Source organism: Gobio gobio (assembly GCF_949357685.1).
Source record: "Gobio gobio genome assembly, chromosome: 15".
Lineage (NCBI taxonomy): Eukaryota > Metazoa > Chordata > Actinopteri > Cypriniformes > Gobionidae > Gobio > Gobio gobio.
The window spans coordinates 36182185-36199975 of NC_137108.1; the positions used below are offsets into that span (position 1 = coordinate 36182185).

Below are 17791 nucleotides of genomic sequence, written 5' to 3' on the forward strand. Positions count from 1 at the left end.
ATTTTCAGCAGGGCTCTAGGTGATAATTTTCACGTACATAATGACACTTCAACATTAAAAAGCAATTACACAGAAAATACACGGTGAATATTTATAATACGACGTTTTTTTTAGGTCCACTTTATGTTTTTTCTAAGTCCCGCCCATTTATTGACGGGGTTCGTGCTGACGTACATTCTACCTGTTTGATTTATTTCTGTGATGCACTGCACAGTAGGAAGTTTCATTATCATTTTATGTCTTAAAATGTTTAAGACGGGGGTAAAATAATGGTGTTACCATAGTCAAGTCTGAGTGAGTCAGTAGGACCAAGCTGGAATGATGTTGCCTGGGGTGTTTTATGCGTTGATCGCGGGGTTTTTGGCAGCTCTAGCATCATCTTCGGCTAAGTTGTCCTTGGGAGCTGATTATCTGAAAGATGTGTGTGAAACAGGGATGAAGATCTGGACAGATGGACAACAAGGAAACACTGCAGGAGTTGACACCACAGCTTGTGACTGGGTAAGAAGTGTTCTTGTGTGTGTGTGTGTGTGTGTGTGTGTGTGTGTGTGTGTGTGTGTGTGTGTTCTATCTCGACTTTAACCTGAATGCACATAGACTCATGGGACCTACATGGAGGTTCCCTTGAGGAAACAAGCTTATAAATCATATAGAATTAGTTTTTTTGTAAATGCAAAAATTAAGAAAGTTTTCTGTGATGGGTAGGGTTAGTGTAAGGGGATAGAATATACAGTTTGTACAGCATAAAACCCATTACGTCTATGGAGAGTGCCCACAAAGATAGCAAAACAGACTGTGTGTGTGTGTTGAATTAGTTTTTTTTTGTAAATGTAAAAATGAAGAAAGTTTTCTGTGATGGGTAGGGTTAGTGTAAGGGAATAGAATATACAGTTTTTACAGTACAAAAACCATTACGTCTACAGAGAGTGCCCACAAAAATAGCAAACCAGACTGTGTGTGTGTGTTTAAATGAACATAATATCATTTTAATGTTGTCATTAATCACAGTTACATATACCTCTGCGGCTGCTTTGTGGTGGTCTTCTGTTCACCTGTAATGCTGTGATGTGGACCTTCTTCGCCAAAGCCCTCCGACACTCGTCCTCCTCTGCCCGGGCCACTGTGACCACCACTGCCTCAAATTTTATCTCCTCTGTAAGTTTTCTCACACCTCAAGTTCATTTGAAAAACTAGTTAATTAATGTTAAATTCATGTAGGCCTATAACAATTCATAATGCATTGCCTTTTTTCTAGGCTTTCTTTGGACATGTGATCTTTGGCGAAACCCATGCCACATTGTGGTGGGTTGGTATCATTTTGACCCTGACAGGGCTTCTTGTCTTGCATGGATCAACTCCTCAGGCTCCACAGGAAAATGTGGAAAAAAAATATGATTGACAGAACAACACAGGGAACAATAATGCCTTATCTAATGCTTGAAGTCGAATCAATCAAGTCAGATGGTGTGAAGCATGTAAAGAATTATGCACAACTGTATGATAGAACATAGAATCTGTGCTAAATGTGTGTATTTCTGTCATGGTAATGTTAATAATGACTCAATGCAAAGCCTTGAAATGTGTCTCACTTTGTGCCTATAGTCATGCAAGGGACTTGGTTCGATATCCTGCTTCAATCATATATAGGTTACTGCGTACTTCAGTCGTCAAGGGCATATTATGCAAGTTTATAATTAATTTGTACTTTTGGTTGACATTAAATATGTATGTTATACATATGGTACACAAATACTCTTAATTTTATTTTATAAATGTATTTATTTTTTGCTTGATATTTGACCAAATACAGCTGTGGATTTCATTTTGTTTTACTGCTAAACCTAATCTTTTTTCAAGTCTTCCAAAGTAAAACCTATTTGAACTCGCACTACAACTAGTGAACAGGATTAGTTGCACAGACACAAATGTTTAATGTTCAATCATACATTCATTTTCTAATATATTTGTTTCATACATTACACTGTTTTAGTTCATATTAATTATATTTGGATTTAATAGCACCTTGTAACATAATTTTTTTTTTAAATAAAAAAATATTGCTGCAGAGTTCACATGTTTTAAAATGAAATGTTCTTCTATTATGTGTCATTTTGAGAAAACCACTGACCTGTACTCCGATTTAAAATCCAACCACAAAAGCAGCCTATCTTGAGCACAGCAGGCCATTACAATGTATTCTGCTCAGAAATCACATCTTAAAATTGACTTGGTACTACGTGGGTATATAAAATAGTCCACCTACCACCATACCGTTTTATTCAAACAAATATGGACTTTGTAAAAAACAGCACATTTATTTGAAGAAGCTAAAATCAAAGTTGTGCAGCCATGAGAAACATGAGGTAATGGGGGTAAAAACCAACAAACAACGAGCCTGTAATTAGAAAGATACACAATTTATTATTATTTTTAAAAAAAAGGTTGAAAATACAATGATAAAGAAAGATATGACATGGAACAACAATACAAATATATATCAATTAGATCCTGGGGTGGTACATTTTACATGCGTTTTTGATAATTAGGGAAAAGTCTTAACAGGTCTACAAATAAGCACCATAAGTTTATATTATCAAATACTGCACCGAAATTTGCATATAGTCATGGGTTTATGCCGGTTTCAATGTCAGGACATTTTAAAAGTTTTGTAGTACATTAAGGCAACATTAGAGATATACATTTTTTTTAACTGTGATGATATATCTTAAAATGGTCCTGTAGGAAAATATTATCTTCCAGTTACGTAACATAATATTTTAACCCAAACTAAAACTATAAACTCCTGTGCAAAAAAAATGGTCCAAGCCAAAAATTGCAACATATTTAGTGGTATTTTACCGGTCTTAACCATTTCAATCACAAATCACTCATCAGGAAATTAGCAAGTATTGCACAAAGGCTGTATATAAAAGTGACTTGTCATCAAACCACTTCTTGGAAGAGCATTGTCTTTAAAAAAAATAATAATTACATCTGATCATTCCTCTCTAGATAACTTTTCATTTGTGGTAAGCAAACGATTCTGTAATATTCTCCTCCTGTACTCCAAAGCATTCAATTACTTTTTATAGAGAAGTAGCTGGCTAACAATGACACCTCTTCCTCCATACTTCACTGTGGTAGAGATGCATTTACTATTATATTTCTCAGCAGATTAAAAAAAATAAAGACACTGCTCTGGAGCATCACCATGCGACTCGTTGTTTCATTGTGATTCATAACTCCACACACACAACTTCCCATATTGTCTTTGATATTTTTTCTGAGATAGCTTTTTACATTAAAAAAAAAAATCTTTAAATTTTGCTGACCAATAATTTGTGGTTAAAACAATTAAAAGCTTAATGTGTTTTGCTCCAGGAACAGATTTTCTAATGAAGTACATGTTAATAACCCCCTGACAGAGTCACATCCCTCTATGCATGACAGTTTCTCTTTAGCAGAGCAAGATGTATTTTTTTGGTTGTAAATACTGTTTTAAGGCACTTTGGTACAGTTCATAAATGCTGGTTCCATAGGTTAAAAAAAACAACAACAATCCAAATATTCACAGTATTCTCTTTGCAAGTCCAAGGCAGGAAATGTGCCCTTTCAGTCATCAGGATTTAAGCAGCAAACAACTTTTCATCTAATTAGGCTCCAAAGGAATTTCAATCACATCCTCCTCAATGATCTCACCCTGTGGGAACACGGGAACAGGAGCCGAATCATCTTTCCGGCACGAGAGATCTGAGAAAGGGCTCAACCAGGACACAGAAAGAGGACCTCCGAATGCCGACTTCATACCTTCCCATAATGGAGTCTTCTCCCATGTAGGGTCTTCACGCTTCAACTTTTCAATGCCCTGCAAAAAGAAAAACAACACCTGTGACGGTTGAAAGAGATATGAATAATATAATGCATATATACACATGGAAAACAACATCCATATTGCCAAAAAAACTTACATTCCATTGAGTGAACTGAAAAGGAAAGCAAATGGTTACCATGGTTTAAAAAAAAAAAAAAGGCATGGGAAGTGATTCATTTGACTCATGCACCTGCTGGTGTTTAATCTTTAATGACATATAATATAACCCAACTGGAAGACATGGTTCCGACTGTCACTTTATGGGACAAATTAAAAACACATGAAGCATGCAGCATGCCTTCACATTCCAAAGGAGGTATCTAAAGAAAAAGAAAATTGCTATAATTTTAAATAGCATGCAATCAGGCAAACGGCACATCGAATGTGTTTGAACGGCCTTTACACCGGTAGCAATCAAAGCTTACCTCTGTCACACCAATCAAACAGGGACATCAGCCTAATTTAATACTAAATATAATTAATTGCTTTTAGATTCATTTTAATTCCGAAAACCATGAAGACTGGATATTTCTGAGCAAGGAAACCATTCATAAGACAACACAAAAGAATACAAAAATATACAAGGACTGTTTGTGCAAACTAGGTTAGTGTCAAAGACAGAGAGGAAGTGGACAGGAAGATACAGACCAAGCAAACTGGAAAACATTTAGACCTTTTGAGAGATTACAACACAGTGATGTTGCAATATGAATAGCATTTCAGTTGCAGAATTTCCTGTAATCCAGTTTTAGACTTTTCAGAAGCAGAGATGGTTTCACGTGTGTTTGTTCATTTAGGCAATCCAATGTCAGACACTTTAGAAGTGATGCGTTGTTACATAAAGCACTAATGACCAAGTGTTTCAAGTTTTTAATTCACCATTTGACAAAGAAGAACAGAATGATTGTCTTTTTCATACACACTTAAAAGTTCAAGCACATACCATCCGTTCATCATAACAAAAAAATATATTAATCAAATGTAAAAGATATTCAAAAAACTGTACTGTATAAGTACACAAAAAAATGTAGTTGATCTTATGGTCAAATTCCCACAATTTCTTAAGCCTGTTCCTTTCTTATACACTTCTGCAAACCAGGTTTATGGAAACATACCAAGTAAATCAGAAATTCTTTTGTGTAATGGAGTACCATAAGTGCTGTTATCACTTAAAATGTTATCTATAACAGCAAAAGTACTCATAATATCTCAAAAGCACATTCTGTACATTTATAAAATAATTATTTCAATGGAATTATTTTCACTGTTATGATTTAGGGGTGTAAAAATGATCTGACAATGCACTGATTATAAAATGTAATATCCAATCTACATGTTAAATTCTGTTGTACAATAATTGTGAATGCAAAAACTGGTGGATCACTTTTTTTTCAATATTCAACTACAGTATGAACCGTCCCTAACCGTAACATTTTTGTTTATTTCCATTTTCAAAGTTATTCTAAACAAAAGTAATCAAACCAAATGGCATGACTGCATCATTTAGTAAATATTCATTTAGAATCCAAGCTTTGTCAGAGAAAATATTTACACCCCTATTAAAGTTCCTATAATATTTTATACTATTTTGTATACAGCCAAAGACAATAACCCATGTTAAAGGGACAGTTCACCTAAAAATGAAAGTTCGGTTATCTCATGTCGTTCCATCTAAACCGACTTTAGTTAATCTTCGAAACACAAATAAAGATATATTTAATGACATCTGAGAGATTTCTGTCCGTCCATTGAAAGTCTATTGACCCAAAACTCTGACAGTTCAAAACACTCAAAGAGATCGTAAGAAAAAATAAATTGTGTCTTGGATTAAACCGCTCGATTCATATGGATTTATTTTATGATCTCGCTATGAACGTTTTGAAGCGCGTTTTGGTTCAATAGACTTTCAATGGAATGACAGAAATCGATTCATATGGATTTATTTTATGATCTCGCTATGAACGTTTTGAAGCGCGTTTTGGTTCAATAGACTTTCAATGGAAAGACAATTATAGTGTGGGGTTGTTTTTCAGGGGTTGGGCTTGGCCCCTTAGTTCCAGTGAAAGGAACTCTTAATGCTTCCAAGAGATTTTGGACAATTTCATGCTCCCAACTTTGTAGAAACAGATTGGGGATGACCCCTTCCTTTTCCAACATGACTGCGCACCAGTGCACAAAGCAAGGTCCATAAAGACATGGATTAAGGAGTTTGGTGTGGAGGAACTTGACTGGCCTGCTCAAAGTCCTGACCTCAACCCGATAGAAAACTTTTGGGATGAAGTAGAGCAGAGACTGCAGCCAGGTCTTCTCGTCCAACACCAGTGACTGACCTCACAAATGCACTTCTAGAAGAATGGTTAAAATTTCCCATAAACACACTCCTAAACCTTGTGGAAAGCCTTCCCAGAAGAGTTGAAGCTGTTATAGCTGCAAAGGGTGGGCCAACTCCATATTAAACCCTATGGATTAAGAATGGGATGTCATTAAAGTTCATGTGCATGTAAAGGCAGGCGTCCCACAACTTTTGGCAATTTAGTGCATCTTCATTTGTGTTCTGAAGATAGACGAAAGCCTTTATGGGTTTGGAATGACATGAGGGTGAGTAAATGATGACAGAATTTTCATTTTTGTGGGAACTACCGCTTTAAGGCCTGTTTACACCAGGACCCATAACAATAATTATATTGGCATCCACACCAACAAATAATAGGTCTCTGTTTATTATAAGTGCGCACGGCAGTTATGTTGTCTGCCACTTTAAATGTTTGAGCTCCTTAAAGTCATGTGATTTCTGATTGGCTGACACTGTTGTTATTATTCATCAGCATCATTCTGAAAGTGATTCCAACAATATAGTTCCTGTGTGTCATTGTCATTATACAGTAGCTCTGGTGTGGACTTCCCTATACTCCTAGAATTACAACCATTATTAAAACTTTATAGTTATAAATATTGTTATGGTTATCATCCTTGGTGTAAGCGGCCTATGTATCTGTAAGAATAACAATCCTTTTTAGACAATGGTTGTCAGTGCTCTTATGCTGTTAACCAGGAAAGAACAGGGGTTTTATATCCTAGATAGGAATAAAGAATTAAAAGAAGGTTTAAGAGTATTTCAGAAAGTATGTTATCATTTTGGACAGTCCATCAACATTCTGAAGATTGCAATAGTGATTACATTAGCATAAATTGGATTCTATTATCTGCGCATCATTCATCTTTATTTCAGTGTAGCTAGGCAGAGATGCTTGAGATTATGACATGATGAAGCTTCCACTTTCTGTTTTTAATTAAAATAAATAAATAGAGGCAAGGTAATTGGATATGCAAAGATTTGTTCCCTGAAAAAAAAGAAGATGATGAAGGTGATTTAGTCTCACTGGTAAATGCTCCCGACGCTCAAGTCGGGACTACAAACAAATTAAAAGACGCTCTTTATAAGGGCAGTCCAAGTGCACTCGAGTCTCTAGCTTAAAGCTTCCTGAGCTCAGACCACATACTGGTAGGGGTCAGATTTCCCGTGCTCGGGTGTAGAAAACGGGCTAAACCATGCTATCGAGAAGGGGTGTCCGAATACCGCCTTCATGTTCATCCATTTTGTTTTTTTAGCCCATCTTCTCTCTTCCTTTTTCAACTGCTCTATGCCCTAAAAACAAGAGATAACCGAGACTTCAGAGTGTGTGAATATTAAAAAAAACAAAAGAGGAAAAGAACAACTGACCTATTCCATAAAACAGAACTTTAACCATATATTCATCTTGGATGAAATATAGTGATTTTCGTAATGAAAAATCATGCCATTAAGTTTATGTTCAGAATAAAATACTAGCATACAGCTTAGTCCATTCAGTGCAGTATACTGTACACTGCATAGTGCCCATTTATTTTACAAAAAAGATTGTAAAAATGCATTATTTAATGATCCTTCATATATATATATATAATGTTGTTTTAATCAAAAATACAGTAAAAAAACAGTAATGTTTTGAAATGTTATTACAATTTAAAATAACTTTTCTATTTTAATATATATTAAGATTTAGTTTATTCCGGTGATGCCAAAGCTGAATTTTCAGCAGCCATTACTCCAGTTTTAAAGGGATAGTTCACCCTAAGTCATAAATTACTCATCCTGTTGTTGTTCTAATGCCATGTGCCCTTCTTTCTTTAATGGACCTCTAAAGGAGAATTTTTTTTTTTTTAAATGTCCGCTCGCACTCATATATAAAATGGCAGTGAATAGCGACCAAAGTACAGAATGATCCAATGTGTACTTATTCCAAGTGTTTTGGGTGTTATTGAAGGAAAATCCTAACCTTGGCCGTTGGTTTTCTTTTCTGGTATTTTCTTTTTCTGTTGGATTTCTAGGCGTTGTATTTCGTGTCACATTTATGTTAGTTTTGATTTCTCACAACTTGTGTGCTTTTTCTGGGTGAGACGGAGTGAACGCACATCGTGTAGCTGTGCACTGAAAACCAACAGCCAAGGTCAGGATTTTCCTTAAATAATACATCAAATTTCATATTGTATACCCCAAGAACACTTGGAATATATGACACGTGTCACATGGGATCATTCAGTAATACTTTTGTGTCTTTATTAAAAAGCTTGATGCTGGTCGCTATTCACTGCCATTTTATGGACGAGCGTGAGCAGGACTTTTTTTTTTTTTTAAATCTCCTTTTGTGGTCCATAAAAGAAAGAAGGGCATTAGAGAAGGGCAATACCAGGATGAGTAATTTATTACTTTTTAGGGTGAACTAGTCCTTTAAGTGCAACATGATCCTTCAGAAATCATTTTCATATGCTGATTTTTCGAAGAAAAATGTCTTATTATTATCAATGTTAAAAACAGTTGTGCTTCTTAATATTTTTTGTGAAAACCATGATGGATTTTTTCAAGATTCAAAAATTTCAGCCTAATTTTAAAAAAAATTGAACGGTAGAGTATAGACGGCAGAAATAGTACACTACAAGTAGTATGATAGTATGCTATTCTGAGAAGATGCTAAACACCTGCAATTATCAAAGGCATCTAGTGAACACAATATAAACATTTACCATTGTAGTCCATCAAAAAGAATCTGATGGCAGTGTCAAATAGCATCCTCCTAAGAATAAGTTTTAAAGGGGTCATGAACTGAGAAATCAAATTTTCCTTGAGCTTCATCATAATACAAGAATATCCTGTAAGTTTCAGAACTAAAAACTTCCTTGTTAGCAGCTTTTTATTGTTACCAAGCCCAGCGAACGACTCGTTGTGGAATGTAGATAGGTGAAAGATCGCCTCTGCAGAAGAAAATCAACGCCTACTTCATCATTGCAACTTTGGCCCCGCACACTGGCGTGTTAGTGAGATGACGAGGAGAGCGATCAGTGGATCATTGGACTTTATAGCATTACCTTCCAAAGGATCCTAATGCTAGGAATGTGGTTATTTATTTTCAACAATGTGAATGTCTCAGGCCCCGTTTACACGAGTGCGTGTTAATTCTAATGCCTGATCTGTGACCAGTTATTTCTGATATGTGATATTTCTGATTCATGTACAGTCAGATGTTCTTTGTCTATGTGTCAGTAAATCAAACCAATGACTAAACATTCAACCTCACATTGTTTCTGTTAGTAGGATAAAAATAATCTGTTATTTAAACTGTGATTAAATTATATATAGAAGAAAGCGATCAAAGAACGCTCCCTTTACAATTGCTAGAGCTGTAAATCAAACAGCACACGCTGGACTGTCGCCAAAACTCCTGTTATATACTCCTGTTATATAACAACCCTTTATCTATAGTCTTTGGTTATAATCAACTAATCTCTTATTTACATTGTGTTTGCACTGTTAGTTATGATGATGCATTCGTTAGTGTGCAGAAACTGAGTTGCAATGATGAGATCACTGCATTCATGCGCTCAATATGTCTGTGATCGGCTGCATGCTCATCACTGCAACCATTCATGCCACAATCTAAATATAAGGCTATAATCAACACTTTTCACGATTAGTTAACCTTGAGAGCTAATCATAAGCATAAGAAACATTATAAAACAATGCAGTTCATGACCCCTTTAAAGGATCTGGTTGAATCTTTAGAACAGGAATATATGTGGGATGTGCTTTCCAGGTTAGTTGTTAGAAGTTCACAAGACTTTGTGCTGTGCAAGTATGTTGCCCAAAGCACTGGACCATTTGGACTCATATCTCAAATGTCAATATAATATGTCACCAATATACAGTATATTTTAATAATAACTATCAAGTAGAGCAGCACGATTAATCATTAAATTATTGAAGCGCGATCTTATTACAAAATGGCAAGGATTCGGCTATGTCTATTCAACTTTTGACAAGTACGATCGCAGCGAACATTCAAATTTGTGTTGGCAAAGTTTTCTCTTTTTTTCTTTTTACTTAAATAAATTACACATTTAAAGGATTAAAATGGATTTAAGTGAATAAAGAAAAAATAAGAACGGTAAAAAAAGTTCTAGATCTAATTATAGCCTATATATTTGTGAAGTAATCCATTTTAACCTCTTTGCAAATAATATTTATTTAAAAATATGTACGCATTCACTCGTGTTAGTATGTATAATATGTCAAACATGTAAAAAAAAAACAATCTTGTCTCGTCACATTCGGTTATGAATGACTACATTAACTACATTAAAAAAGTTAGTAGTAGTTTGCATCACTGTAAGTTACTGTGGGTCGTTAGACGTATCCATCGTAAAACAGGTGTCAAATATTAAACGTTTAGCTACTTATACCACGCACGCACTCTTTCACTGTAAAACTAAAAGCGTCACGCTGGAATTTACACTCATCTTCAGTGAACATTAGGCCCCACCTTCTTTGATCTGATTGGCCATCATTTTGACATTGAGCGCTATTAGAAAATATTTGAAATATAAAATATTGGGGGGGGGGCGGGGCAATTTGTCCATTTCCAATTATTGTCCCCCTCAAGGCCTTACCACACAGTTTTATTATTTCTGTTTTACAATAATTCAAATTATCATAGAAGTACTTGGATAAAAGTTTATAGTTCGAATATAAACACTGATGTCTTATTTTTTTATAGAATCAATCATTCAAGTAATGAATTCATCCAGTAATGAAACAAGCGAAGGCTTTATGAGTGAGTCATTGAATCATTCCATTCAAACTATTTTTTTTAAATTATGTATTTTAAATAGAATGCAGTAATTACCTTTTTGTCAGAATCTCTAGTAAATTAAATTAAATTAATCGTGCAGCTCTACTAGCAAGGTACGTTTCATGCCAAATAACCAGCATGAACGTATGCTAATGTACTACTATTCAATACACAATGTCCAAGTTATACTTCTTGTATATGTGTTACATTTCACTTCAAGCACAATAGCATTTTAGGTAAAGCTGTCCACACATTAACCTAAAAATAACAGCACATATAAGGCCACAAGCACTACCTCCACCACATTCGCCCACTGCCGTAAGCAAGTGATTTCTTACCGTCTCATCTGTGCAGATGGAATGGATTTGGGTGCCAAACATCACAGAGGTGAAGATGAGGAAGAGGAGGGCCTCAAAGCACAGGAGGATGAGGATAATGACTGTGGCTGGAGGGGAGAAGGAACTGCACTCTGGGGTCAAGAGGTGAGAGGGAACACACACACACGGCATTAACACAAGCTATACAATATACTAACACAACTCTAAATTATTTGTAACTAGAAGAATAGTAAAAAAAGAGGGTTAGCGGGTATGAATATCTGGCAACACATCTATATTTGCATGTGCAAACTGGGACAAAACACGGTTGGAAAGCACTAAACACATCTGAACATGGTTTAAGAGGTTTTATCTTTTAGCCAAGCTTGGTAAGAAATGTACAGGTGACCTGTTTGAAAAAACGGACTACACTGTTTGGCATATATATATATATACAAACACACTTAAAGGATTATTACGAACACCTGTTCAATTTCTCATTAATGCAATTATCTAATCAACCAATCACATGGCAGTTGCTTCAATGCATTTAGGGGTGTGGTCCTGGTCAAGACAATCTCCTGAACTCCAAACTGAATGTCAGAATGGGAAAGAAAAGTGATTTAAGCAATTTTGAGCGTGGCATGGTTGTTGGTGCCAGATGGGTCGGTCTGAGTATTTCACAATCTGCTCAGTTACTGGGATTTTCACGCACAACCATTTCTAGGGTTTACAAAGAATGGTGTGAAAAGGGAAAAAAATCCAGTATGCGGCAGTCCTGTGGGCAAAAATGCCTTGTTGATGCTAGAGGTCAGAGGAGAATGGGCCGACTGATTCAAGCTGATAGAAGAGCAACTTTGACTGAAATAACCACTCGTTACAACCGAGGTATGCAGCAAAGCATTTGTGAAGCCACAACACACACAACCTTGAGGCGGATGGGCTACAACAGCAGAAGACCCCACCGGGTACCACTCATCTCCACTACAAATAGGAAAAAGAGGCTACAATTTGCACGAGCTCACCAAAATTGGACAGTTGAAGACTGGAAAAATGTTGCCTGGTCTGATGAGTCTCGATTTCTGTTGAGACAATCAGATGGTAGAGTCAGAATTTGGCGTAAACAGAATGAGAACATGGATCCATCATGCCTTGTTACCACTGTGCAGGCTGGTGGTGGTGGTGTAAGGGTGTGGGGGATGTTTTTTTGGCACACTTTAGGCCCCTTAGTGCCAATTGGGCATTGTTTAAATGCCACGGCCTACCTGAGCATTGTTTCTGACCATGTCCATCCCTTTATGACCACCATGTACCCATCCTCTGATGGCTACTTCCAGCAGGATAATGCACCATGTCACAAAGCTCGAATCATTTCAAATTGGTTTCTTGAACATGACAATGAGTTCACTGTACTAAAATGGCCCCCACAGTCACCAGATCTCAACCCAATAGAGCATCTTTAGGATGTGGTGAAACGGGAGCTTCGTGCCCTGGATGTGCATCCCACAAATCTCCATCAACTGCAAGATGCTATCCTATCAATATGGGCCAACATTTCTAAAGAATGCTTTCAGCACCTTGTTGAATCAATGTCACGTAGAATTAAGGCAGTTCTGAAGGCGAAAGGGGATCAAACACAGTATTAGTATGGTGTTCCATATAATCCTTTAGGTGAGTGAGTGTGTGTGTATATATGTATGTATGTATGTATGTATGTATGTATATATATATAGATAGATAGATTTTATACATGTTTTTAAAGAAGTCTTTTATGATCACCAAGACTCCAAGACTCATCTATTTGAACAAAAGTAAAAACAGTAATATTGTGAAATATTACAATTTTAAATAACTCTTTTCTATTTTAAAATATTTTTAAATGTGATTTATGTGGTGGCAAGGTTGAATTTTCAGCCTCATTACTTCAGTCTACAGTGTCACACATGATCCTTCAGAAAACAGTTTTTGTTTTTTTACCGTGATCATTTTTTTTAAGGATTCTTTGGTGAATAGAACGTTCAAAAGAACAGATTTTTTTTGCAACAGGTCTTTACTTTCACTTTTGATCATTTTAACAAATCCTTGATTAATAAAAGTACAACTAAAAATCTTACTGGTCCCAGTTTTTGAAATGGTTGTGATGATAAATCATTCGAACACAGGCTCTCTCTTCTATCCAAAAAAACCCTCCCAATAGTGCTGAGAGTATATTCACCAGCACACAACATTAAAAACGGGTTAAAAAGAATTTCTGAGAGGGAAAAAAATTATGCAATGTTGAATTATATTTTCATATAAAAGTGTCACTGGAGCTGTGGTATGGAGGTTAGCACACATCCTCAAATACATCGAGCTGTGGCACTCATCTGTACAATCTAGCTTCCAACATTTGCTTATATCACTTCCCCTTCTTCATTACCTGTCCTTTGACCACTCTTAGTATCGATAAAAGTGGCATTATATTACATTTGCATTATATTGTTTGCCCATCATAAAAAGTGGCACAGCAGCAAGATCTGTGTTCACACCAAAGGATCAACTTCCCCAAGCACACTATCGTCTACTTAACTGATACATTTATGGAGCTTTTGCATCCTTTTTGGAGATTAAAACAGTTTTTTACATTGTAAGTGAATGAATAAAATTACCAGTATATTAATCACAATGTACTAGAAAGAAAAACACTTTTGGAATGAGGGTGATTAAATGACATAATTTTCGTATTTTGGTGTATCGTTGCTTTAAGATACACTTGTATGGATTTGCAAAGGTCCGATTTTCTTTTTCCCCAGTAGACAACATTCTAAATTGCATGCTTGCCATTTGACCCTGTCATCTAGAGGTCACTGGGGTCAAGTTATCTGTCTTGCAAACAATAACCTGCTTTTCTCACTTACTTGTCCAGTCATCTTCAAAGCAGTAGAGAAAATGAAAGACCACCATGACCAAGGCATGCAGAGAAATCAGGCAAATGTACATCTGAAAAACACATCAGCACCAACATTAGATGTTTTGTTAGTGCTGGTTTCAAAGAATCGGAATGAAATCATTACAAATCAAATTAATATTATTCATACTTCCAAATTCAGAGGGGAGTAAATAAAGTGTTATATCAGAAATATTACGTCTGAATCTTTACAACCCTTGTAAAATGCTTACAACCTGTGGCTAACACAACTGTGCTTGTGGTATTTTTAGAAGAGTGCGGTATGAGACTTTTTTTAGTACTTACTGTGAAAAGCACAAAGTACTTCTGGTTATTTTCCCCGACACAATTGTTTACCCAAGGGCAATGATGATCCATCTTCCGTATACAGCGCTTACAAACACTAAAATGAGTTTGTAAAGAAAGGTGGAGAAAGAAAAGAGATGAAAAAACGGAAAGATTGTTTGTAACTTAAAACAGTGGTTTGAACTGAAGATATAGCTTTCAAAAAAAATTGAATGGATGGATGGATGGATGGGATGGGTGTGTTCTACTCTCACCTGCAGTGGTGTGCTCTATCTGGCTTTATACTGCAGCACTTGGGACATTTGTAAACCACCTGGCCTGGCTTCAGCTGCAAGCTCTCAATGTACTCTTTAGTGGCGTTGCCCTTTGGCACAGCTCCCTAAGAAAGCATCAGACAACTTCAGCAACATTTTAATAGTTTATGACACCCTGCTGAACATTTAAGACATCTCACACTAAATCTCTTAAAGTGATAGTTCACCCAAAAATTAAAGTGCTGTCATTAATTTCTCACCATCCTGTCGTTCCAAACCCTTAAGACTTTAGTTCATATTCGGAACACAAATGAAGATCTTTTTGATGAAATCTGTGAGTTTCTGTCCCTCCATAGACAGCTATGCAACAAACTTTGACGCTTCAAAAAGTTCATAAAGAGATCGTAAAACTGATCCATTTGAGAGGAATTGAGAGGTTACGTCCAAATTTTCTGAAGAGTCTCGATCGCTTTATATGATGAACAGATTGAATTTAGGCTTTTATTCACATATAAACATTGATTAGAGAACAGAAGCTCAACCGAACCTGCTACACACTCAAGAACAAACAGCTTGCGGAAGCTCAAACGTGCTGCATAACACACGAGAATGAACCTCATTGGTTCTCGCACATCAAGCGGACATGTTTGAGCTTCGGTTTACCATACCAATGTTGATGAATGTGAATAAAAGTCTAGAATCAATCTGTTCATCATATGAAGCAATCGAGTCTCTTCAGAAAATGTTGGACTAAACCGCTTAATTCATATGGATCAGTTTTACAATCTCTTTATAAACTTTTTGAAGCATCAAAGTGTCAGTTGTGTAGCTGTCTATAGAGAGACAGAAGGCTCTCAGAGTTCATCAAAAACATTTGTGTTTCGAAGATGAACGAAAGTCTTGCGGGTTTGGAACAACATGAGGGTGAGTAAATAATTATTAGTATTATGTGGTATAAGGTAAGTTATTATCATTTGTAAGTACTATGATACCCCCTATATACTGTATATAATTCCCTCATAATGGGGATATTGTCTCCCCTACCCAGCAGGCATCATGAAAGCATGCATTTATTGCTGTATGTAAAACCCACCGGGTCTGTGCACATGGCCCTGAAATGAGACGCCAAGGCAAGGAAGGCCAGGCTATTGAACAGGGTGCCATTCACCAGGCTGTAGGCGAGGTTCTTCGATGGAATCAGCATGATGAATAACACGGCAAACTCAGCGAAGAAGACAAGAAACCAGGTGATGATCGCACAAACAATGCCACAGGCATCTCTGATGAACCACATGTTGTTCTGCCGCTCATGACAGGGAGGAAGACACTGTGCGGGCTGCAGGCCACCGGCCTGCCTCTCGACGTCCCTGAAGCGTGGCACTGGATTTCTCATCCTACCACAGAGATGCCATCCTGTCGGGGATGATGGAAAAAGCATTAACGATTAAGACTAATTTCATCGCAAAAGTTAGTGCACTATATTTTTAGTTCACAAAATGGCCAAAGTGGCCGCAAGAGGAATTAAAATGAGTTAAAATAAGACAAAACAAGCCTTAAAATAAGCTCAAACAAAAATCTAAAATACATTATATTTCTTATTTAATAAACACTGTCATTTTTATGCAAAAACCAGGATTCCCAGTCTTGGGAAATATGGATATGACATAATTTTACCTCATATATAAAAGGTGTGATTTCTAGACTGAGAAGAGTCATGGAAATTAATAAAATGTTGAATAAACAGAATAAACACATGAATAAATGGATGGATGGACAGGGGCATTATTTTTATGAATAAAAAGTGTTCTAGTTATGTCAAGCTTTTAAACATTTATTTGAGTAGAAATTGCCATTTTTGAGGAATTTTTAGTACTCACAAATGTCTAGAAAAGTCATAAATTGGTGTAAAAGTGTAAAAGCCTGGAGAACATTTAGTCATTAAAACTTCTGTAATTATGGAATTTAATCAGTCATTTATGGAATTATTTATTAATATTTCATTTTATTTTAATATATTCCCACTACTAATTTCTGTACATAAAGTTTGAAAACAATCTGTTTTGTTATTTCAGCAGAAGAACCAGAGATACATTTTAACTATTAACTATTGTCTTTGATAATTGGGGGACCGGGGACTTGGAGTCAAGAAGCTTGAGATCCACTGGTTTAGGAGACACAGAAGGTCATATTTAGTGGACACAGCAGTATGGGAGCTGCAGTCTGGCAGATAAAGTCACTTGAGCAGAACAAAAAAAACGTCAGTAGAGGACACTCTGTAGTCCCAGTTTTATTTCCCCTGTTATGGCCCACAAATCAATACCACATCCAACTTTTATGCCTACTGTTGACATTCCTATACGTGGGACCATAATGAGACAGTCAAGCATTGTTCAAGAGTCCATGACAATATTTAGCATTATCATTATGCGTTTCAAAATCAACCTCACCAAACAGCCCAAAATCTGGTTTAACAAGCCAAAGCAGCCGAAACAGGACAGAGTAACACAATGGCGTAAATTACGCATTGACTGTGCCAACTGCCAGGACATCAGCAATAACACATACAGCATACAAACGAACAGTTACCATATAATTACATCTCATGAAATAGAAATTGCGTGACATGAGAGTTAATAACAACACTATGTTGATTAAATAACACGGAATTCAATAAGCCAACTGTGAGTAGAAACCTGCGCTACCTGGCCATGGCGATACTCACATATTTGGCGACATTGGTGCTCCTCGCGTTTTTTCCCCAAACCGCAAGGCCGAGAAGATCCAATAATGCATGGATCAGACTAACAGGGGAACATGTTCCAGGTTAGTTTAAAACAAAAAAGTGCTTTACCCGATTAATGCACGGGGGCTGGTGAAATGCTGCATTTTTGTTCGGTGCCAGCTCCTCCCTTCACTGGAGAAACTGATAGCCACACCTCCCTTTCACTGGAGGC

The 17791-nt window shown here is 36.4% G+C and overlaps 2 protein-coding genes across 9 annotated transcripts; one reads left to right on the top strand and one right to left on the bottom strand.

The window, feature by feature from the left end:
- The first annotated feature begins 155 nt into the window (after positions 1-155).
- tmem42a (transmembrane protein 42a) lies at positions 156-3211 on the top strand. The gene is made up of 3 exons (XM_079837209.1): positions 156-501; positions 1009-1155; positions 1256-3211. The coding sequence occupies exons 1-3, from the start codon at positions 319-321 to the stop codon at positions 1397-1399; spliced, it is 474 nt and encodes a 157-aa protein (XP_079693335.1). The 5' UTR covers positions 156-318; the 3' UTR covers positions 1400-3211.
- On the bottom strand, positions 2398-17791 carry zdhhc3a (zDHHC palmitoyltransferase 3a). Of its 8 annotated transcripts, XM_079837207.1 has the most exons (9): positions 17560-17791; positions 15931-16250; positions 14838-14962; positions 14584-14680; positions 14249-14330; positions 12377-12433; positions 11373-11503; positions 3808-3865; positions 2398-3700 (listed from the first exon to the last, which is right to left on the bottom strand). In XM_079837207.1, exons 2-9 carry the CDS (start codon positions 16228-16230, stop codon positions 3696-3698), a joined length of 855 nt encoding a protein of 284 aa, XP_079693333.1. In that variant the 5' UTR covers positions 16231-16250; positions 17560-17791; the 3' UTR covers positions 2398-3695. The 8 variants fall into 8 exon arrangements, with proteins under 8 accessions (XP_079693333.1, XP_079693328.1, XP_079693329.1 ...); XM_079837201.1 differs by having other exon boundaries at positions 2400-3865; XM_079837208.1 differs by lacking the exon at positions 12377-12433 and having other exon boundaries at positions 2401-3700.